We start from the raw sequence: 24,759 nt of genomic DNA on the forward strand, positions 1-24,759 counted from the left end.
TTTTACTTCTCAGCTCAATAAATTAGTGGGGGTTTGTTGCTGTTTTTTCATGGTTTCCCTCAGTTCAAGGGTTGACACACTTTTAGATTTACAGTTCAGTGTTCCAGGCATGAGGGCAGACAGAGGAGACTTAAGGCCCTTCCAAATATAGGGCCTGAGTGTAATTCTCATCCTATGATTAGAACAGGGAGATCCTGAACACCATAATCCCTGTATAGTATTAGGTTACATAACATTTTCCCTATTAAAAGTAACAGACTATATTAGTAATGATGATATTAGCTCATGTTTTAAAGCTATCTTGTTATATCATAACAAACCTATAGGGTTAATAGGACTGTTTAGAATTATTATGCCTTTTTAAAAATATTTATTTATTTGGCCACACTGGGTCTTAGTTGCAGCATACTAACTATCAGTTGCAGCATGTAGGATCTAGGTCTCTGACCAGGGGTCGAACCTGGGCCCTCTGCATTGGGAGTGCAGGGTCTTAGCCACTGAACCACCAGGGAAGCTCCTAGAATTATTATACATGTTTTATAGTTGAGGCAACCAGGGGAAGAGCGGTCCAGTGGTTTCCTGTTAGTTTAATGATGCAGACAGAACTACCCCCACCCTTCATGCCTTTCTTCTGCCTTTAGCCAAGTCCAACTCAAGCTAAAGCTGAAACCTCCTTCTCAGGTAAGGACCCTGCTGTCTGTCTCTGTATCACTCTGCTTCCTTTCATCATGACATCCCCTTATCTCCTGACATGGAAATGATCTGTTAACTGCCTGTGTCCCCTGCCCAAGCCAGTGTGTGAAAGACAGGCCCACAATTCCGGTCCCCAGTGCTGAGCACCCTTTTGAGCAGTTTTCCCTCATGGTTTGCAAAATGGCTCTTTTTAAAATATACTAGAGTTACACGTATTCCCCATCCCGATCCGATTCATATCAATGTATGACAAAACCCACTGAAATGTTGTGAAGTAATTAGCCTCCAACTAATAAAATAAAATAAAATAAAATAAAATATACTAGAGAACCAGTTTAATTAGGTAACATTTTTCACCTATAGCAGTAGTTTTCAAACTAATTTCCACACACCTCTGAGAATTAAAGGTGGATTCTCAAAGGTACTAAATTGCCTCTTAGCCCTTTAAAAATTTTGTGCAATTAGAGATACCAAGGGAATATTTCAAACAAAGATGGGCACAATAAAGGACAGAAATGGTATGATCCTAACAGAAGCAGAAGATATTAAGAAGAGGTGACAGGAAAACAGAAAAAAATATACAAAAAAGATCTTAATGACCTAAAATAGATAAGCACGATGGTGTGATCACTCACCTAGAGTCAGAAATCCAGGAATGTAAAGTCAAGTGGACCTTGGGAAGCATCACTACGAACAAAGCTAGTGAAGGTGATGGAATTCCAGTTGAGCTATTTCCTAAAAGATGATGCTGTGAAAGTGCTGCACTTAATATGCCAGAAAATTTGGAAAACTCAACAGTGGCCACAGGACTGAAAAAGGTCAGTTTTCATTCCAATCCCTAAGAAAGACAATCCCAAAGAATGTTCAAACTACTGCAAAATTGCACCCATCTCACACGGTAGCAAAGTAATGCTCAAAATTCTCCAACCCAGGCTTCAATAAGTACGTGAACCATGAACTTCCAGATGTTCAAGCTGGATTTAGAAAAGGCAGAGGAACCAGAGATCAAATTGTCAACATCTGATGGATCATAGAAAAAGCAAACGAATTCCAGAATTCCAAAACATCTATTTCTATTTCATTGACTATGCCAAAGCCTTTGACTGTATAGATCACAACAAACTGTGGAAAATTCTTCAAGAGATGGGAATACTAGACCACCTTATGTGCCTCCTGAGAAATCTATATCAGGTCAAGAAGCAACAGTTAGAACTGGACATGGAATAACAGACTGGTTCCAAATCGGGAAAGGAGTATGTCAAGATGTATATTGTCACCCTGCTTCTTTAACTTATATGCAGAATACATCATGTGAAATGCCAGGCTGGATGAAGCACAAGCTGGAATCGAGATTGCGGGGAGAAATATCAATAACCTCAGATATGCAGATGACACCACCCTTATGGCAGAAAGTGAAGAGGAAGTGAAGAGTCTCCTGATGAAAGTGAAAGAGGAGAGTGAAAAAGCTGGCTTAAAACTCAACATTTAAAAAAATTGAGACTGTGGCATCCGGTCCCATCACTTCATGGCAAATAGATGGGAGAAAAAAAACGGAAACAATGACAGACTATTTTCTTGGGCTCCAAAATCACTGCAGATGGTGACTGAGTCATGAAATTAAAAGACACTTGCTCCTTGGAAGAAAAGTTATGACCAACCTAGACAGCAGAGACATTACTTTGCCAATAAATGTCCATCTAGTCAAGGCTAAGGTTTTTCCAGTAGTCATGTATGGATGTGAAAGTTGGACCATAAAGAAAGCTGAGCACTGAAGAATTGATGCTTTTGAACTGTGGTATTGGAGAAGATTCTTGAGAGTCCCTTGGACTGCAAGGAGAACAAACCAGTCAATTCTGAAGAAAATCAGTCCTGAATATTCATTGGAAGGACTGATGCTGAAGCTGAAGCTCCAACACTTTGGCCACAGGATGTGAAGAACAGACTCATTTGAAAAGACCCTGATGCTGAGAAAGATTGAATGCAGGAGGAGAAGGGGACAAGAGAGGATGAGATGGTTGGATGGCATCGCCAACTCAATGGACATGAGTTTGAGTAAACTCTGGGAGTTGGTGATGGACAGAGAAGCTTGCTGTGCTGCAGTGCATGGGGTTACAAAGAGTCAGACACAACTGAACGACTGAACTGAAGAACAACATGGTTAGGGTTTTTGTATTTGGAGAGTCTACAAACTGACCTATGATGTGCCAGGCAGGCATAGTTTCAATAGTCACAGCACTCCTGTCTGTTAGGTATCATTATCTCCATTGTACAAATATGTCTCAGGGAAGTGGCTTATAAAAGGGCATCCATTATCTGCTAAGTGGCAGCGTTACTTCTCCTGAATGACTGACCTTTCTAAGACAAGTCCATGGCACAACAAGTGTTCAAGAAATTCATGAAGGCAGGGATTCCCTGGTGGTCCAGTGGGTAAGACTCATGCTCCCAATGTAGGGGACCCAGGTTCCATCCCTGATCAGGGAACTAGATCCTACGTGTCACAACTAAGCATTCACATGCTGAAGATCTTGCATGCTGCAACTAAGGCCTTGTGCAACCAAATAAATAAATAAAAATAAACTGTAAAAAAAAAAAAAAGAAAGAAAGAAATTAACAGAGGCCATGAGGCTTAAGGCCACACCAGAAGATGGGAGCGAGGAAAGGCTCAAGAGTTGAATCTACTGCCAACAGAATCCATCAGCCAGCAAGAAGATGGTGAACAACTTAATAACTGTGAAGAGCCATTTATCTCAAAATTATGACAAGAAAATAGGCAGGTTCCCTGGAGAGGAAGTTTGGCATTACAAAGAACTCAAGAGACAATACAATCAAATCTTCTCCACTGTGACAGCAATGGGCATGCCTGACAATGCGTCTATATGAGATTCCAAGGCTTCTTCCTATCGGAGAACTTTAACAGTTAAGAAATAATGATCCTTCGTGTTCACAGTCAGTATGTTTCTTAAGTGTCCTAATATCTAATAATTAGCAGAAAGAGTGCAAAGAATTCGGGTCTGGAGAGAGGAATTATTCTTTATGATGGGAGCCTGTTGTAATTAATCATGATTATAAATGCTTCTTTGAGCAGAGCGCAGCCTCTGGTGAACATACACAAAGCAAATGTCATCACCTTCAGCACCAGATCTGTTTCATCAGGTCATCAAGAAGACAAGATGTGCCATATTAACAAAGAACTGAGTGATACATAAGAGCCGGCACCATTTTTATGTCTATGCTTACTATATATGCACTTGTGTGATATTCCACATACTTTTTTCTTTAGATGAACACCAAGATACACACTTTAGAGATGTGTTCATAATTCTTCCTTTTTGACTTTTCACTTCCCTTTAATTTTCCACTTTGGGTTTTAAGTTCCTATGGTTTTGGCTCTTTTCTGCTCTCTAATATTCCATCAATCGAAAGAGAAATGTCTGAAGATCAATTTTGGATGAATAGATAATCAAGGGTGCGTTTCTACAGTAGGAGATTGTCCAGGAGTAACCAACAGGCTTGCCAAAGATACCATGGGGATCCAGCAGACATAGAATTGGAGTAACCAGAGTTAGTTTGTGCATCAGGAGAGGAAAAGAGATCCACTGTAACACAGAAAAGGCCGTGGAACTGGAGTCAGGGGTCTGACAGGCTCTCCAGGGAGCCGGTTGGATAAAGTTACCAGGGAGCAAAGTAGGTGATGTACTTCAGAATTATTAAGACATACAAACTTTCAGAAGAAAGTTAAGAAAATGGATAGAAATAATTATTAAATTGAATTTGAAAGCCAAATTCAACATTTATCAGGGACTGTACGTTTATACATATTGAGCTTTGACTCTTGAATTTTTCCAGGTCTTGAAAAATTCCCTTAAAGGGTGCTGTTCTGAATGGGACTGGGTTCTGAAGGCTTTATGAGGATCACATATGTGGGGAGAGAGGATGCGAAGGCAGAGTCAACCAAGAGGGAATAAGGCCACCACCAGTTTTGGCTAGCCTTAAGCTAGCCAAAATTAAATAACAATTCATTATTATCTATCAGATAAATCTTGCTCTAAAATTTCTCTAAGTAAAATTAAATAGCACAATTAACAAAGCCTCAGGAGAACAGCTGCAAACTCTATTGTTATTACCCTCCTGTCCTTGCATACTTTTTCAAGCCTAGTGAGAGGGAAGCTTTTAAACTAAAAGCACTTGTACATGTTCAGTCACTTCAGTCTGTCAGACTCTTTGCAACGCTATGGACCATAGTCCGCCAGGCACCTCTGTCCATGGGATTCTCTAGGCAATGATACCGGAGTGGTTGGCCGAGCCCTCCTCCAGGGGATCTTCCCAAGCCAGGGATTGAATTCTTGTCTCTTTTGTCTCCTATTGGCAGGTGGGTTCTTTACCACTGGTACCACCTGGGAAGCCCAAAAGTACTTAATTATGTTGAAAAGAGGCATGAGCTGACTCCGTTTAAGTCAGAGATTCCCTTAAGTGATAATAATTGTCACTGACTGAGGACCTACTGTGTTCCAGGAAGTGCATCACACACTTTTTATTTATTTAGGCTGTGCTGGCTCTTTGTTGCTGCACATGGACTTCTCTACTTGTGGCATGGACTTTGCTGCTCTGCAGCATGTGGAATCCTAGTTCCCCTGCCAGGGATCAAACCTGTGTCCCCTGCATTGGAAGGTGGACTCTCAGCTACCAGACCGCCAGGGAAGTCCCTGCATTACACATTTTATACACAGTTCCCCCTAGATCTCACAATAACCCGAGGAGACGGACATTATTTTTTCCCATTATCTAGATCTTTAATAAACTGAAAAGAATGACATGTTTCATCATGGTGGGCACAGTACAGGAAAAATGGGAACTTTCTAGGTGCCTCTGGGCACACTCAGTAAATAAGCATCTATTAAGTGACTGGATGGTGTAATACTTGTTGGCAGTTCACAGGCTCTGAGGAATACAAAGAAAGCATTAATGATTTATAGAGAAGTTAAGACACATGCGTAAAGACTCCACCTGGGTTAAAAAACAAAACAAAACTGGAAAACCAAAACCAAAAAACCACGTCATTCATTTTTGTTTGGTGGTGGTGTAGTTGCTAAGTCCCGTCCAACTCTTGTGACCCCATGGTTCCTCTGTCCATGGGATTCTCCAGGCAAGAACATTGGAGTGGGCTGCCATTCCCTCCTCTAGGGGAATCTTCCCAACCCAGGGAATCAAACCCCATCTCCTGCATTGCAGGCAGATTCTTTACCAACTGAGCTACGAGGGAAGCCCTATACATCTTTGTAATACTTGGCATGAAGTTCCTACAGTGGGAATTCCATCACTGATGAGTTCTTGAATAAATGCATGAAATGATTGAATCAATGAATGAAATCAGCCAACCAACTGACTAAATGCTAGAGTGTGAGATATTAGCTCTAAGAACTAAAACAGTCTAGAGAAGAATTTGAAATACTGGAATTACAAAGGAGAACTAGAGTCCCATTGGACAGCAGGAATGCTGTAAATGGGCACAGAACCTCCTCCCCTCTATAGCTCAAGCTCCATCCCCCTCTTCCACTGCTGCTCCCTCAATAGCCTTTTGCCCTGAGTTCATCTGCCCTGTTTGCATTTGTCCTACCTTGAACCCTGTCCAGCTAGCTCTCAGAATCCCTTGATGCTAGTAATGATTGGGCGAAGACATCTTTGGATTAACCAGGGATGCCTCTGTCCTTTGGTGGGGAGTGGAAAAACAGTGCTTGTCCTGTGGATGACTGGAGACTTTTGCAAGCAAAGGAATAAATTCTTCCATCGCAGAAATGATGAAAATCTCCCACTCCCAAATAGCTGTGAAGAGGCCTTCCCATGGAAACGCTGGCACCTGGGAGACCTTCTCAAGGCTTCCAGAAACACATTCCTACCAGGTCCTCATAACAACCATTCAACTCCCCCTGTGCCTCTGTGCCAAAGTCAAGGCCAGTGTAAACACACCCTTCTCAGACTTTAGTGACAGGGGCTCAACAAAAAACCCCAGGTTTCTCTACACACTGAGGTTTTGTTTCCCAGATATCAGGAAAGCATCTTCTAGCACAGTTTTCCTGAACCATTTCTAGCTTGTCTTCTGTCAGAGATTCCAGGAATTAGTGTCACTTTGTAATTTGTCTCATGACAGGTGAAGAATGGCCCCTGATCAGAGCCATGGCTTGGTTGGGTTTTAAGAAAAGTCCACACCTCCAGTGGTTGGAAAAAGGTATTGATCATGGTGACCCTCATATCACTGATCACTGCTCTGAAAAAGGCCCCGAGCGCCACATCACTGTATTTTGGAGTCAAGCCCTTTTCGATTCTGTTTTTTTCAGGAACAATATGAGACATCGGGAGCTGTGCAGGCAGATCCACTTTTCCAAAACAGAAATCACTTTGGGGGTGGAAAGAGTGATTTCACTTTTCCCAGGTTGAGAGACAGCTTCTGTTTTGCTACAGCCCTTGAGCCAGCAGTACTGCTCTTGAGAGAAAAGATGAGCTACTGGCGTCTCACAAAAAAGACAACTACAAACTGTCACTGAGATGGTGCCTTCTTTCTCCAAAATAGCATTCCAGCCCTCCCGGTGCAAGGCAGCTCACAGAATATCCTGAGAAAGAGGTGAAGGAACAAGGATGGAGCCGGCAAGTTTAACTGGTGTCAGGAGGCAGCAGGTGAAGGTCCAAATTCTGTGGCAAGAAGTACTGTTTTTGAGATGCCAGTGCCAGTCTTTTAATAAAAGACTTTCTTGTGAGGGCTGAAAGTTTTTCCCTCTGGGATTTAAAAGACTCAGGCCTATAAATCCAATATTTTTATGGCAAAAGTTCCCCCTTTTCTATTATATAATATGAAAAAATAAAATACACCCACTCACAGGCACAGACCAGTAATGCAGGAAAATACGATATGTATCCGAAGGAAAGATTTTTGATCACCAAGGTCAGAGCATCTACTTTCATTGATTATATGACTCTGGTTAATTTCACTTCCTGTCCAGGGTATTATTTCCTGGTAAAAGTAGGGGAAAAAGTCCCCGCACTTTATAGGCCTGCCTTCCCTGAAATTAACAGATTGTCCACATGAGAGCCGTCGGCGTGTGCCAGCCCTCCAGCAAAGAAGGAGCAGGTTCGGGACCTGGCACGGTGCAGCCGAGTGGCACTGCTCCCAGAACTGTCCTCCAATAAAGAGCCATTGTGGGCTCTGGACCCTTCAACCAACAGGACAAACGACTCAAATGAAAAGCACAATGCACGTGAGTGGAACCTGAAACTTGAATGGCGCAGTAATCACTTCCTTAGCAGAGACACCATTATTTTTCACGCAACTTCATTCCGCAATTCAGTCCTTGCCTAGTGTAATGGTACAGATTTCCATTTATCAGTTGATAAAGGAGAATGATTACTCTCAGACCCATTAAGCAATACAGGTTACAAGCACTGGTGGGGAGAAGTGGAAAATTGTCAGGGGAGGTGGGAAGGGATTGACATTCATCAGCAAAACACCTCAAAAGACAAGCAAGTGCCGATTCTCCCAAAATGGGGATCAACACAGACTTTAGTTCAGCTACTGGGAAATTTGAGACCGTATCAAAGGGTGTAAGAAGGTAAATCTAAAATCAGGTCCTGGGCTTCAAGGCAGCTGTGATTTCTGTGTAAGAATGAGGTCTCCAGCAGGAGGCTGGCCTGGGGCTGGGGGGCTAAGGTCAAGGTTAAGGGCATCTAAACTGTGCAGCTGACACCCCATTGTCAAGCATCAGGTGTTATAGGCTGGAGATCAAGTGCTTAGATTTGACTGCTGAAGAGGCTGGGACGAGTCAGGGTGCTAATTCAGGCTGAGCCACAGTTTCCATCTGGATGACCTGGAGTGACTCATTATGCAACAGCCAACCTCACTAGTGAAAAAAAAAAAAAAAGATGCCACTCTCAGCTAAGATTTCTCAAATGAATAAATAGGAAAGGACAGTTGAATTGGATACCATGGATCAAATGAAAACCACTCTTTTAGCTGGACCAACATACCAAATTCCATGTTCCTTGGTTTTAGAATTAGGTTTTTCTATCTCTGAGTCAATGGTATTTTTCAGCTAATCAGTTTTGACCAGAAACATAGTCTGTCTCAAATAAGCCTCTTTCCTTATGATCTGAAGCTTGGAACTAGTCACAATATCCTAACAGGGTCAACCACTCTACTTACTTTCTGACACATACAACTAACAACAGACTTATGTCCATATATACATGTGTCATTTTTAATAAAAATAAATAAATAAACCCATATCTGTGGAAGGATGCTAATACTTCAACAAGGCCACCTGATTCAATGTTGAATTTTTGCTTTCATTAGTCTTATTTGATCAGCATGGTTTTGCCTCCATAAGTCATCTACAAAGAAGATGTGTCTGTGCTCACCTGTGCCAGACTCTTTGAGACCCCATGGACTCTAGCCCACTAGGTTCCTCTGTCCTTGGGATTTTCCAGGCAATACTGGAGTGGATTGCCATTTCCCCCTCCAGGGGATTTTCCTGACAGAGGAATCAAAATGGCAGATTCTTTATCCCTAGTGCCAAAAAGATAACTAATTTAAATGTACATTAGTTGCTGTTTTCAATTTGTGATTATGCCTTTGTAATAGGTAGCTTGCATCTGGTTGAAAAATACAAATAAATGTTTTTTCCAGTAACTTGGCACTAAATTTTCTCATGTGATTCACTCACCAGAATTAAGCAAGATGATGGATTTGAGGCACACAAACTCCTCGCCCTGGAGATTCATCATACGGAACCGAGAAGATGTAGCCAGCAACATGTCAAAGATCTCCACCATGCCTTCCACACATTTTCCCTGGTTCCTATGAAAAGACACACAGACAAAAATATTAAAGGACAAAAAAATTCCAGAAGACATGATAAGGTTCACATTCATAAGAATCTACTGGTTCCAAATCTGTAACAAAAAACCACAGCCAGTTCTCTTCATGGAGCATGAACATTCACTTGAATTCTAGAAGGCAAGATGAAAAAAGATTTTCCATCAATAAAAAGACTCCCATTTCAAATTCTTAGAAAAGACGTCTTGTTCAGTTCCCAAATCTGTTATGTTAAATATGAAGTTCTTCAACCTATGGATAATTAAACATGATTTTAATTCAGGTAAATACATTTTTCTAATAAATATTTATCAATCACCTACTATATTCTAGTTGTTGTGATAATAATGAGAATAAAAATAGGGCCTCTAACATCAATATGCTCATGACCTTGAGATAATACAATTTGTATTAATAAACTTATATAAAATGATTTGGAGATATAGGACCAACTATGAAAACTATGAGCTGTAGTTGTGTGGAAACCATTAGTGTTGCCTAGGATGACAGGTAAAGATGCTGAGCAGGTGGCATTGAGTGGACACTTTAAGAAAATGTAGGATTTCATTGAGTTGAGGTATGAAAGCATCATCGGAAGAGACTCTAAACATGGAAAGGAGGAACAGTGTGAAAAAATCTGGAGGGAGAAGAAGATAGGGCAGTAGTCTGGGAAAGAAGATGAAAGAGGGCTTACATCATTATAAGAAGTTTAAGCATTTTCCCTGTACAACACAGCTTTGGTGTCAAGGATTTAACATTAGTAGTTGTAACTATTAAATAAGCAAACCTAAAGGGAAGTTCCCTGATAGCTCAGACAGTAAAGCGTCTGCCTACAATGTGGGAGATCTCTGGATCAGGAAGATCCACTGGAGAAGGAAATGGCAACCCACTCTAGTATTCTTGCCTGGAAAACCCCATGGACGGAGGAGCCTGGTGAGCTACAATCCATGGGGTCGCGAAGAGCCGGATACCACTGAGTGACTTCACTTTCAGTTTTCACTTTCAAAGGTTCAAAACATGCAATATCTTCAAAAGAAAGTATTAGTATATTTTTCAATAGGATTGGTACAGAAACTAAATGCAGAGATGATATATGTAAAAGGAATGCATTCATCCTGTTATTGATTAACTGAATTTGGGGCATGATGAGCTTGGGGCATAGGAAGAACCTAAGATATTTTATGCATATGCAAACATATGTTTGTGACATATATAAAAATTTAAAACATGAACAGTAAACACATTGTCTAGCACTTTATTTTGTTTTTAATTGATATACTTTAGAGTTCTTCATCAACTGTTTTTAATAGCAGCACAGTTTTTCACCAAACAAAATGCTTTTATTTCTTTAATCAGTTTTTTGTTGTTTGACGTTTAGTTTGATTTCAAGTACTGTGCTGTCACAAACATTTCATGCAATGACTATACTTATGTTTATGGCTAAGCACATTCAAAATGACTTACTGAGGGCCCATTATAAATGAGGCTTTGTGTTAACATTAGGGTACAGAGAGGAAAACCATGGACCTTGTTAATATAGAGATTGAGGTGGGGGTGAGATAAATTAGAAGTTTGGGATTAGCAGATACATACTACTACGTATACAATAAACAACCAGATACTACTGTATTGCACAGTATAGAATAACTACATTCAATATCTTCAATATCCTGCAATTAACTATAATGGAAAAGTATCTGAAAATGAATATATATGTGCATATATATAACTGGATCATTTGCTATACACCAGAAACTAATGCAATACTGTATATCAAATTTACTTCAATATAAATTTTAAATAGATTCAAAACAGAGTCAAGACAGATAAGGAAAAAGATGAGTGCAATATAACAAGGCATATTCCCCAGAAGAGGTGTGTTACATTGAATAACAGTCTCTCCATATTTAACCCACATCAATATTGAAGCAATCGCCATAAAGTTCTCGGTTAAGGGTAAATGAGTTTTTATGTAAAGTGCTTAAATGGCATGTAGCGCACCGCAGGGGCCATATTTAAGTCTTAGCTACAGACATGGTATATGTCTTATATGCAGAGTACATCATGAGAAACGCTGGGCTGGAAGAAGCACAAGCTGGAATCATGACTGCCGGGAGAAATATCAATAACCTCAGATATGCAGACAACACCACCCTTATGGCAGAAAGTGAAAAAGAACTAAAGAGCCTCTTGATGAAAGTGAAAGAGGAGAGTGAAAAAGTTGACTTAAAGCTCAACATTTGGAAAACTAAGATCATGGCATCTGGTCCCATCACTTCATGGAAAATAGATGGGGAAACAGTGTCAGACTTTATTTTGGGGGGCTCCAAAATCACTGCAGACAGTGACTGCCGCCATGAAATTAAAGGATGCTTACTCCTTGGAAGGAAAGTTATGACCAACCTAGAGAGCATACTAAAAAGCAGAGATATTACTTTGCCAACAAAGGTCTGTCTGGTCAAGGCTATGGTTTTTCCAATAGTCATGTATGGATGCGAGAGTTGGACTGTGAAGAAAGCTGAGCACCAAAGAATTAATGCTTTTGAACTGTGGTGTTGGAGAAGACTCTTGAGAGTCCCTTGGACTGCAAGGAGATCCTACCAGTCCATCCTAAAGGAGATCAGTCCTGGGTGTTCATTGGAAGGACTGATGTTGAAGCTGAAACTCCAATACTTTGGCCAGCTGATGCGAAGAGTTGACTCATTGGAAAAGACCCTGATGCTGGGAAAGATTGAGGGCAGGAGGAGAAGGGGACGACAGAGGATGAGATGGCTGGATGGCATCACTGACTCGATGGGCATGAGTTTGAGTAAACTCCGGGAGTTGGTGATGGACAGGGAGGCCTGGCGTGCTGCGGTTCATGGGGTCTCAAAGAGTCGGACACGACTGAGCGACTGAACTGAACTGACAGACATAGTGATAAATAGGTAGAGCCATAGATATCAGGGTAGAGCCTGGCCTTTTTACCTGAAGTATCCAGGAAACAATTCCCAAAGTGCATTCTGCTTTGTGGAAATCTGGGTTCGTGAGCACTCAACGTAAGCAGAGGGGAATCTTGAAAAGATATATTGCTCCACGGGAGGAATGAGCTCGTGGTTACACCAAAAGGTGAGTGGGCTTCAAGCCCAAGTGAGCCTTAAACCAAAAGTGGCCTTAATCTAGAAGTGAGCTTTTCTGTCCTGTAGCTGATTTTTTTCTTCCTTCTAGTGAAAAAATAAACAAGGAGAGGGGGAGATGTTTGGAGGCTAAAGCTTTAAAAATAACAACTCATAGCCAAAATAGAGAAATGTTCCTTTCTCAGTATAAAGTCTGTTTACTTAACAGACTGCACACCCAGCAGGGGACAGCTTCTCAGTGTGGGAGGGAGCCTGTGTTTGCCTGCTGTGAGCAAAAGTTCAGTTCAGAAACTGAGATAGTGGAGTCTTAACAATCCTCTTTTCTTCTCACCCCTTACGACAGTCTCCTACATTTTCTCATGAGGAGTTTGTTCTTCACTCTGCCAGTGAGAGTGTATTCTTCTCAGCCTCTTCTCATCGGATGCGATCCTGGCATTTCTAAGCGGCAGTTATTACCCGGCCACAGCACCACGCTGGCACTTCAGCACACTTTAGGACCAAGCCCTCAGCCATGGCGCACCCCACGGCTCTCAATTCGGTTCTTAATGTGTATCTGTGTGTGTGTGTGTGTGTGTGTGTGTATTTGGACATGTGTTTGCACGCACATGCACGCTTTCTTTTAGAGGACATGGAGGGAGCATACATTAAGTATAAATCACTGAGACAGTTTGATAGAAGGACCCTGGGTCTAACCTTCCAAGAAAGCAGAAGTGTTTCATATGTACTGGTGTGAGTTTCAACTCTGAGGTTCCTGGGGGAATATTCACTGCAGTGAAGCTGCAATTTTCTAAGCCGTGCTCTAAGAGTCTGGATAAACTTGATGTTGATGTCTCCATAAGAATAAACACATTGTCTTTCAGTGAAAAAACTTCATTTGGTCTAAACGCTTCAGCCAATCCATTATTTGTATAATCAATAAAAAGCATGTACTCTGATAGCCCTGATGATATTTTCAGTGAATTACTAGAATGGCAGCTGCATGGAAATAACTGATTTCATGATACATGAGGGTCTCCCATCGGCATTACCACCAGGTGACAAGGTTTGCCGAGTGAGCCAGTGGACAGATGATTTCTCACCCTAAGATCAGGTACAAATCCACATGGATTTGGAAGGTTAACAGACGCCCATCACCTGCCTGACACAAAAGTATCGTTTACTATCCACAGAGGTCATAACACACTGGGGTCAGCGATTCATTTTCAATCCCTGATGAAATACCCTGCACTAACTTTAAGGAGCCAATTAGATTAGCACAGTTAACTCAATATCAGAGGAAACAGATGAGTCAATGGCACCAGCCAAGGGGTGATTGCTAAGAATCTGGAGGTAACCTGACTACAATAAGACAGGATTAGCCTAAATCCTTGAGGTATGCCTGAGGCTGTGAGACATGTGGGCTTTTAAAGAACAAGATATATTTTTTTAAAGAAGCCCAGCTTCAGGCATAGATCACCCAAGTAGTTTACCAGGCAGACCAGCCCATGACTCCGACTGTGAGACATGTCAGCCTGCAATGACCAACTCTCGTCATCGACAGTCTGCTGTTCAGATCACCCCAGAATTGCCTTGAGGGAAAACCTCATTCTTCTCCTTACCCTCTCTCCCAATGCAATCCAGTGCACTTAAGTTATGGGGGAAGAAACAGGTTTGGAAAGCGTGTTAGATCATGGAGGGTTCTCCTCTACAGAAATGAATGCCCGTTTTACCGAAGCCCTTAAGTACTCATTCCTCCACAGGTGAAATAAAGAACTCTAATGAGGATATGAAAACTTGATGCAAACCTGCACTTGCATATCTCCAAAAGTCATCTTAAAACGTAAAGCTACCCCTTGGACTTGGTTGTTATTGTTGTTTAGTTGCTAAGTCGTGTCTGACTCTTATGCAACCCCTTGGACTGTAGCCCATCAGGCTCCTGTATCCATAGGATTTCTCAGGCAAGAACACTGGAGTGGATTGGAATTTCCTTCTCCAGGGGGTATTCCCGACCCAGGGATTGAACCCACGTCTTTTGCATTGGCAGGCAGATTCTTTACCACTGAAGACACTAGGGAAGCCCACCTCGTAGCCTCTCTCTGTATAAATGAGCATTGATAGATGGAGACAGAAAACCCAGGAGATCAACATAAGATATTCAAGTGAGCTATCCTGAAAAATTACAACATGGTTAGAGAAAGGCTAAAAATTAAGATGCTTTTGAATATCAAGAGTGTTAACTTATATATGGGGAAAGATGGCACAGATGAACTTACCTCTAGCACAGGAACAGAGATGCAGACATAGAGAATGGACATGTGAACATAGCGGGGGAAGGAGAAGGTGGGATGAACTGGGAGGTCAGGGTTGACATATATACATTACCATGTGTAAGATAGATAGCTAGTGGGAACCTACTGTAAAGCAAAGGGAACTCAGCCTGTCCTCTGTGATGACCTAGATGCATGGGGGTGGCGGGGTGGGAGGGAGCTCCAACACGGAGGGGATATATGTACACACATAACTGATTCACTTCATTGTACAGCAGATGCTAACACAACATTGTAAAGCAATTATACTCCAATAACAAAATAAAGAGTTTCTGTATCTTTGATGCTACTAAATCTCTCAGCACATGCTCTGACATGCTATGACCCCATAAATATTTGTATGATCAAGAGGTTTACATATACAACCCTTTGATGTATGGAAAAAATACTAAAGATGGCAAATTGTAAGGTATCTTGAGAGATACAACATTGGAATGGCTGTATCTTAAAGCTGATTACTTGAGAGGAAAGTGGCTAAGACTCTGGAATCTGACTGCCAGGTCCAAATCTTGAGACCATTATTTACCAATTATGTCACCTTGAACCAGTTACTTAAATTCTGTGTGCCTGAATGAGTATATACTCACAGTGGACTGTAGGTTGAATGAGAAATAAGTAAGTCATTAATATATGATTGCTTGATATAGTGGTTGGTTTACGAGAATCAATAATGAAATTGGCCCTGGAAGTGAGGTGTTGATATAGAAATATTCACACCCTTGATACTGAGTAATAAGAAATAGATATAGCAAGCTAGAGAGCCCTGTTGGCAAATTACCAGGTAAAACCATGGTCTGAAAGAACTTGGAAGGCAGACCACTCACCTGGAGAAGTGGATAGAGGGAGTCCAAGTGATGGTATGTGGCTGTCCATACAAAAAAGAAGTGTACTCAGGCAAGAATGAAGTGATTCTGAAACAGAAACTGAAGGAAATGGGGAAATCCCAAAGATAAATAGCCTTACAAATTTGGAAAAGCCAAATGTTCCTGGCTATGAAATATTAAAGAGATGAAGTCAAAAAGCATTCTGTATTTGGAAGACCCAGTAAGACTTTTTGATTTACAAGTTTAGATTCAGAGAGTTTAAAGCACCTCAGGTGGTAAAGGGTGACATCAAGAGGGTCTAACCTCTTCATCCAAGCCTGTGGTTTCAAATAGCCTCAAGGTTGTCACCAATAAATCATGGGGGAGAGGCCAAAGGACAAAGAAGCAAATGAGAACATCAGACTTGAGAAGTGTGTCGAGGAAAGACCTTGGATGTGGTTACCAGCAGATGAAACTGACAAGGGCAAATGGAATAGAAGCCTACTCTTCTTCTTTTTTTTTTTTTTTTTAAGACAACTGTACTACCAAAGAAATCACAAGTCTGAACTAATAAACAAAAGCCTTTGATTGTTCAAGTCTCTAACCCTAAAATTTAGGCTGCTCACCACAATAAAGTGTATTCCCATCTCAGATCATTGTCCAATGTAAGCATCTTCCTTGGCAAATGAACTTCCCATGCAGGGACTCAGGATCCCTCTAACCTCTAGCTCTGCCCTGCAGAGGTCCTTGAAGTGCTCTTCATTCAGACAGGGGATGGAGAAAGGACTCAGGCAGACTCGGAACGTGTGCCAACAGGATGTGCTATGAACATGGCAGAGGTCACTGAAGGAGAAGCAGTCTCGCGCTCACTTTAGCTGTAGCCAATGTGGATGATGGAAAGAAAGAACCTCCCAGAAGGTGAAGTCAGGGTTCTCGAAGAAGAATGGAAAGTTCCTTCTCCCCAGACAGCAAATTTAGGAACTAATTAAAGAACTTTCAGGCTCCTCAGAGTAGAAACCTCCACATTCTGTCTAGTGGGCTTCCCAGTGGCACTAGTGGTAAAGAACCGCCTCCCAGTGCAGGAGGACCTAAGAGATATGGGCTTGATCTCAGGGTCAAGAAGATCCCCTGGAGGAGGGCATGGCAATCCACTCCAGTATTGCTGCCTGGAGAATCCCATGGACAGAGGAGCCTGGTGGGCTACAGCCCATAGGGTTACAAAGAGTCAGACACGACTGAGGTGACTTAGTATGCATACACATTCTATTCAGTACAATGTTATGACTGGTATGAAAGAGTATGTGACAAGAAAATCAAAATGGAGCCAGTATTGCTAAGAGACCGATGGTGCCAGGAGGCCTGAAGGAAGTGGAACTTGAGCACATCTCAGCCTGGATGGAACCTGACATTTGACCACTCACTGTCCTAAGGAAGATATCCAGAACCTTTGCCAGAAACTCAAAATGTTTATCAGATTCTTATTCTAAAGCAACTCATGACAGCCTATCCCTCAAAAATAAATATTTCTTTTCTCGTATCAGAGGACAGCCTGGTGACTTCTGCCTTTAGAAATTCCCGACTCTCTTTCCCAGAACACTCTCAGCTTTATCTGAATCTGTATCTCCTGAATTGCAGTTCTTAAGATGTGAGATAAAGCTCTTGGTTTTTTGCAGTCTCGATACTGACTATTGTCTGACAAATGACACAGGCTATCCAAAATCACTGCAGATGGTGACTGCAGCCATGAAATTAAAAGATGCTTACTCCTTGGAAGGAAAGTTATGACCAACCTAGATAGCATATTAAAAAGCAGAGACATTACTTTGCCAACAAAGGTCCATCTGGTCAAGGCTATGGCTTTTCCAGTGGTCATGTATGGATGTGAGAGTTGGACTGTGAAGAAAGCTGAGCGCCGAAAATTTGATGCTTTTGAACTGTGGTGTTGGAGAAGACTCTTGAGAGTCCCTTGGACTGCAAGGAGATCCAACCAGTCCATCGTGAAGGAGATAAGTCCTGGGTGTTCAATGGAAGGACTGATGCTGAAGGTGAAACTCCAATACTTTGGCCACCTCATGCAAAGAGTTGACTCATTGGAAAAGACCCTGATGCTTGGAGGGATTGGGGGCAGGAGGAGAAGGGGACGACAGAGGAGGAGATAGCTGGATGGCATCACCGACTCGATGGGCATGAGTTTGAGTAAACTCGGGGAGTTGGTGATGGACAGGGAGGCCTGGCGTGCTGCGATTCATGGGGTCGCAAAGAGTCGGACACGACTGAGAGACTTAACTAAACTGAACTGATTCCTACTTCCTTGTTTCTCAATTGACTTTTTATTGCTGTTCTTTCGCCCCTACTCCACTGGGAGATACTGAATGTATTTGTGGGTCGAGGTAACCAAACCAGGAGAGGCCATATCTGTGCTGGACAGAGGGGACCACACATTCCTGAGAAATCAGTGTGCAGGACTGCCTTGGAACCAAGCACATGGCTGAACTCTGAATTCTCTCTCTTGGAGAGGAACAGAGTGAATTTTGGGTATGGGGGGAGTGGATATTTGGTGACCAGATATTTCCTTTCCCTCCTGGGCTTCCTCCTAGACATACAAACATTTCCCAATATTCCCTGGAAGTTAAAAGTGGACATGGGCCTGGGTTCTGGCTAGTGGAAAGTTAGGGGAAGCAACTGGGACCACTTCTGTGATAAAGTGGATAGATAAGAAACAGACATGCCTCTCCAGTCCCTGTCCCCACCTACTGCCTGAATACAGAGCATTCCGCGGACCTAGCAGAGGGCAGAGACTGAGGTTAGAAAGGCCCTGGCCTGGTTCCTTGAGTTGGAAGGTCACCTGCCAAGGAAGATGCCTGCACTGGATGGTAACCTGAGTAAGAAGCAGATTTTCACTGTGTTGAGCAGCAGACATTTTAGGGAGAACCGTGACAATACTCAGCCTATACCCCATGACACAGAATAGATGCATAGGTGCATCCTCTGCGCTCCAAGCCACCCGAGACACAACAGCTGACACACAAATACACTTAGGATGCAAAGATGTGCTCTTCTGAGACATGGTGACCACTAACAACTGACCAAAGGGATATAAGAAATGTATCTCTGTGACATCTTGCTTCAGAGAAACCAGAGACTTCTAGCTGGTATCATTAGGAAAGAAGTTGATGAGTATTTGCCATAAAGGATGGAGAAATTTGAGGCTCCAGGGGCTGAATTCCTGGAGAGGGAGCCTCCAAAATATGATACTGCTGGTGACATCCAGTCAAGGAGTGAAGAAACCAAATAACTGAAATGTAGACTCTTACAAGGACTTCCTAGGTGGCTCAGTGGTAGAGAATCTGCCTGTTAAGCAGGAGACTTGGGTTCAATCCCTGGGTTAGGAAGACCCCCTGGAGAAGGAAATGTCAACCCACTGCAGAATTCTTGCTGGGAAGTCCTGTGCATAGAGGAGCCTGGTGGGCTAAAGTCCACGGAATCTCAAAGAATCAGACACAGCTTAGCAAGTAAACAACAACAACAAGAATCTTAAGATCACTGAGATCAAGGTTCCTATCATTATAACAAAGCCTAGTATTAAGTGACTGGTTTAGAGTTGACCAAAGGTCTGAGTGTTTTGAAAAATTACCCAGGACTCATTTGCTTCCGACTCTTCAAAGACCTCCCAGGTTTGAAGGCTTTTATTCTGAAAATGATTCTGAATAAAAGCAAATGATCTGATGTCTGCAAGGATATGCTGAACAAACTCACTAGAAGGACAGCATATTTCTCTTAGGGCTCAGCCACCCCACCTGAGAACATGTAACCCATGTGGCTTTGGATCAAAGTCTATGTTTTATATGTGAGCGTACTTTACCTACCTATCGTAGGCTATACGTCAAGGCAAATAAGCTAAGAACACATAATGATAACTAGCAAAAATGTCATTTCTCTTAGAAAGGACAGTGTTTAGGCAGAGAAAGGAAAAGTGGAATACAATAAAAACCAATAGGGGAAATTTTAAGAATATGGCCAAAAGATCATCTTGTTAGAGTTACTCTGAGAAAACGGAGATAAAAACTATGTTCCATGATTCATTTGGAAGAACTGGATTTCAAGTGGTCCATTACCTTGAGGAGAGTTGCTATGAAACTGAAAGCCAGTGATGTCTTCATGGAGAGTTGGAGGATTAAATGCATGGGACAATTTGGGAACATTTTAGAAACGGAAAGTTCTCAGATGACACATTGCAAGTCAAGCAGACCTTCCTGAGGAAGTAGGAGAGGTTAACAGTAGGAAGAAGGTCTTTAGGTCTGTTTTTCTGTTTCAATATATATGAATCGTTGCTGCTATTGCTGTTTTCCTCAGAAACATACAGGAGTCTACCAAGAGAAGCCAGTCAACATTAGTGCCCAGTAAGTGGACTTTCAATAAACTGGGAAAAATGCCAAAAAGACTCTTTCAGCATAAGGAAGTCCACGCTCATTAAAATCAAAGAGGGGAATGAGGCTTTCTTTCAGGCAGTGTCCAAAGGATATGTTCAGCTCAAGAAAAAAATAATTCTTTAGGATTTCCCTTGTGGTCCAGTGGTTAAGAATCCACCTTCCAATGCAGGGGACGCAGGTTCGACCCCTGGTTGGGGAACTAAGATCCCATATGCTACAGAGAAACTAAGCCCATGAGCTCCGGAGCCCCTTGTGGCACAACAAAGACTCCGTGTGCTGCAATTAAGATCCCATGCAGTCAAATAAATAAATATTTTTAAAAAGAGAAAAGTCATTCTCATTCAGAGACTTGCCTTGCTGAGACATTAACTCATTGATGACTGAAGTCTTAGAATGACTGGCCATCCACACATATCAAATCATATATCCCATTCTTTCCAGAAGGAAGACTCTACTCATGGTCCCCCCCGCCCCCAGCCCCCCAACATCATGCCCTGACACAAAGCCAAGAGGACTCTCCTCTCTCTTCATTTCAGTCACTAAGGGGGAACTTCAGGATCAAAAGAGTTGCCGTGAGTCTATCTCTAATCCTGGAAACAGAGTACAGATAATTGGCATGCCTATTACTCACCCAGAAGGATCCAGACCCTTTCTATTCATACTGGTGCAAATGGTTGTCATGAAAATTACACAGGGACATTACAGTGGCCTATCTGAAAGACGTGTCTGTATATTAGCTTCACACACTTAGTCATCTAATGTCCAATTATCTTTATTAAGCCACCTCTCACACAGGAGTAAAACTCTATGGAATTCGTTGCTTATTTACTTTTCTCACATTAGTAGGTTGATAGTCAAAAGAGTTTTGAAGCCAAGAGATGTTTTCTAATAAACAGAAAAAGCCTTAACATGCACTCTTTTCATATATTTTTTGGGTGCTAACATAGCAAGAAAAAAGGTTACACTTGGCTATTATAGGTGCTTCTGTCAGAATGTGTAAAACACACTTCTGGGTTTGAATGGTTTCCCAAAGGGAGATGGAATTCTGCACTTCTATAGATAATGATCCACTTGAGTTTGCTTGTTCAGTGTATACAGTTTAAGAGCTAAAGTAAGTCTCTAGAAGAAAATTCTCTAATGGTTGTGTCTATTCAAATATCCAATTGAAAAGAGAGTCGATCAATCTTTTAAGATATCCACATCAAGTATGTAAAACATTGGGAAGAATTCCCTGGTTATTCACTTCTCATTTGAAAATGCTGTAATTACACAAAGAAGTTAGGTAGTTTCTCTTGCATGTACTTCAACAAACAGATTTTATTAATTGAAACAAAGGCAAACAAATTAACAGAGAGAATGTGGTTTGTATGAGAGCAGGGTTTCTATTTTTGATAAACCAATAATTGTTTCTCTGTGTATGATAAACACTCCTTCACTAACTTGATTTTAGTTATACATTATTTTTTAAGTCTATTATATATGTCGGATTCAGTGCTAGACACTAGGAACTCAAAGATCAAATGTATTCATTCCTTTATTCATTCAGTGAAGATTTACAACATCAGAATCTACTGTGCTCTGTGCATTGAGCTGAGTATTGAGGGTTTAACAATAAGCAAAACATTGTGCTCCTGCAGTGGACAATTTAGTAAGGTAGACAGATATTAAATACACACACACACAACTACAACAACAAAATAAAACTAGGAATTGCAATCAGTTCCAAGAAGGAAGAGGATAGGGTCTTACAAGAGAGCAACAAGAGGGCTGACTGCCTTAACCCAGAGGAAAGGTGGGTCTCAGAGAAGACCTTTTTGAAGAAGTGACACTTAATCTGAAACCTACAGAACTTGGAATTAGTCAGGAAAAACTTTGGGAAGAGTGAATCAAAGAGAGAGAAGTGTACGTAGGTTTGGGAAGCAAAAGCAAAGTGCTTGTTGAGTTTGAGACACCAAAAAGAAGGTCAACACTTTGGAAAGCCGGAACGCACTGTGATCCCAGGCACAGTGGTCCTGAGGAGGCTAAAGCGGCACCCAAAGAAACAGGGCCTTCAGGCTTCGATCGGGAGGGTGATCTTCAGACCCAGGCCAAGAGAGCCATTGCAGGTTTAAGAGAATGCCGAGGATAACTTAAGAGAAGAGTGACCAAGATTTGTGTTTTTCAAAGACCAGACTCACAGGGGTAATTTTTCCTCTAGTCTCTATGAAAAAACACATCAGTCTCAGCCTCAAAGTCTCAGCCATGTCTGATTCTTTATGACTCCATGGACTGTAGCCCGCCAGGCTCCTCTGTCCATGGGATTTTCCAGGTAAGAATACTGATGTGGGCAGCCATTCCCTTCTCCAGGGGATCTTCCTGACCCAGGGATCGAACCCAGGTCTCCTGCATCGCAGGCAGAGTCTTTACCATCCAAGCCACCAGGGAAGCCCCAAGTCTCTATGAAGTGAAAGTCGCTCAGTCATCTCTGACTCTTTGTGACCCCGTGGGCTATACAGCCCGTGAAATTCTCTAGGCCAGAACACTGGAGCGGGTCACCTATCCCTTCTCCAGCAGATCTTTCCGAGCCAGGAATCAAACCGAGGTCTCCTGAATTGCAGCAGATTCTTACCAAGAAGAAAATAAAATTCATATTTCCTATCCTCACCATTCTAATTGAAAAAGTTCTTATGCACACACACACAAAAAAACAAACCAAAATGCACCACCAAATGCTGCTTATGGTGCAGAAATTAAATGCAACATAATCACTTATGGCCATTGAAATGTCTGAAGAAAAAGCAATTCCTTTCTTATCTTGTCTTTTACTTACAACTCCTGCTTTACAAAACCAGTGCTCTAATCCCTGAGCTATATGGCCTCACCTTTCTTATATGGAAAACCTGAATCTGTTCACTATCCTTTAGGACAAATGACACATATTCAATACACAAGCCAAGAACTAAACTAATGACCTAGGAATTCTCATGGGGATTCTAGAGTCATTTCATTAGGATTTAGCAAGCTCTTATTTAGATCCCAAGCACTTTGCAAGTTAGTCAAAGTCCCCACTTTCCAAGAGCTTCCATTCACATGGTAAAGGCAGATAAAGAAAAGTAAATAATGAGTAGGATAACTAACTCCAACTGTGAGACGTGCTTTTATAGGAACTAAACCAGGGAGCAGTATAGTGTGGCAGAGGGCCACCTCCAGCTAGCTTGTCCTCTGGGCGGTGACATCTGGACTAAGGCCGAAGTGACAAGATGTTTTGTGATAATCCAGACTCTAATTTTAGAAGAGAAAATTTCCAAGTGTTTTTCGTCAGAATAAGAATTAAGGTAGTCATTTTAATGGTTGCTTTTAAGGCTAGGAAAAAGTATTCTGGCTTTGCAACCCAATAAAGCAGATCTATGCAGATAAAGCACTGTGCCAAATAATCCAAGAAACTGGAATTGAAAAAGGAGAATCAGAGGTGCCCAGAACACTGCCTTCCTCTTAGAAGCTCCAGTCTTTTTCACGCTAAAATTGGACCTACAATTGTTAGGAGAAGAATGGTTTTCCCTGGTAGCCAGTTGACAAACTCAGCCCATGAACAGTCTACAGAAGGTGGCGGCGGTACTTCTTAGCTCACATTGGAACCAATCCTGTTTGACAGAATTCATCTTTCTTTAATGTTGACAACTCACATGGAGTTCTTTGGTTTACTTCATTTTTTAAATTTTATCTTTTCTTTTATTATGAATGATCTTTGTCCTGACTTCACCACATAATTTCTACTTTCTAATTTCATTTCATTTATTTCAATCTAAGGTTTAGCCAAGTAAAAATATGGATAGAAAACATTAATTTGAAGAAGGGTAATGGACACTGAACTCTTGTGGTTCAGCAGTAAAGAATCTGCCTGCTAAGGCAGGAGATGCAGGTTTGATCCCTGGCTTGGGAAGATCCCATGGAGAAGGAAATGGCAACTCAATCCTGCACTCTTGTCTGGGAAATCCCATGGACAGAGGAGCCTGGCAGGCTACAGTTCTTGGGTCACAAAGAATCGGATACAGCTGAGCAACGGAACAACAGCAAATTGACACTGAGAGCTGTTTCCAGTGTGCTGGGATATGTATGCATGGAGATAAATACTAGTTTTTGAAAAAAAAATTTGGCGATGCCATGTGGCGTATAGAATCTTAGTTCCTCCACCAGTGATTGAACCCATGCCCCCTGTACTGGAAGTACAGAGTCATAACCACTGGACTACCAGGGAAGCCCTAATACTAAAGTGCTCTTGACTGGACTTGTTCTGTGCAGCTCTTACACATGGTGCTGGTTTGCTTTTGAAGCTTTCTTTTGATTACGCACTAGGTAGCATTATTAACTCGTGACAAGCACCAGAAGGAGTGGCCTTGTGTTTTTGGCTCTCTGGCAGTAGCTGGCTGTATAACCTTAGGCAAATGGCAACCCACTCCAGTATTCTGGCCTGGGAAATCCCATGGACAGAGGACCCTGGCAGGCTACAGTCCTTGGGGTCACAAAGAGTCGGACACAACTGAGCGACTTCACTTTAAACAAGGAAGCTGGGGT

At 41.9% G+C, this 24,759-nt stretch overlaps 1 protein-coding gene across 3 annotated transcripts in view; it reads right to left on the reverse strand.

Annotated features, from left to right (window-relative positions):
- ESR1 (estrogen receptor 1) overlaps positions 1 to 24,759 on the reverse strand; it is a 270,964-nt gene that overhangs the window by 26,289 nt on the left and 219,916 nt on the right. For all 3 annotated transcript variants that reach the window (XM_065931108.1, XM_065931106.1, XM_065931107.1), the window contains one exon: positions 9,402 to 9,535. In XM_065931108.1, coding sequence (XP_065787180.1) covers positions 9,402 to 9,535 — 134 coding nt within the window. The remainder of the gene's footprint in view (positions 1 to 9,401; positions 9,536 to 24,759) is intronic.

This window comes from Muntiacus reevesi, chromosome 3, assembly GCF_963930625.1.
Source record: "Muntiacus reevesi chromosome 3, mMunRee1.1, whole genome shotgun sequence".
Classification (NCBI taxonomy): Eukaryota; Metazoa; Chordata; class Mammalia; order Artiodactyla; family Cervidae; genus Muntiacus; species Muntiacus reevesi.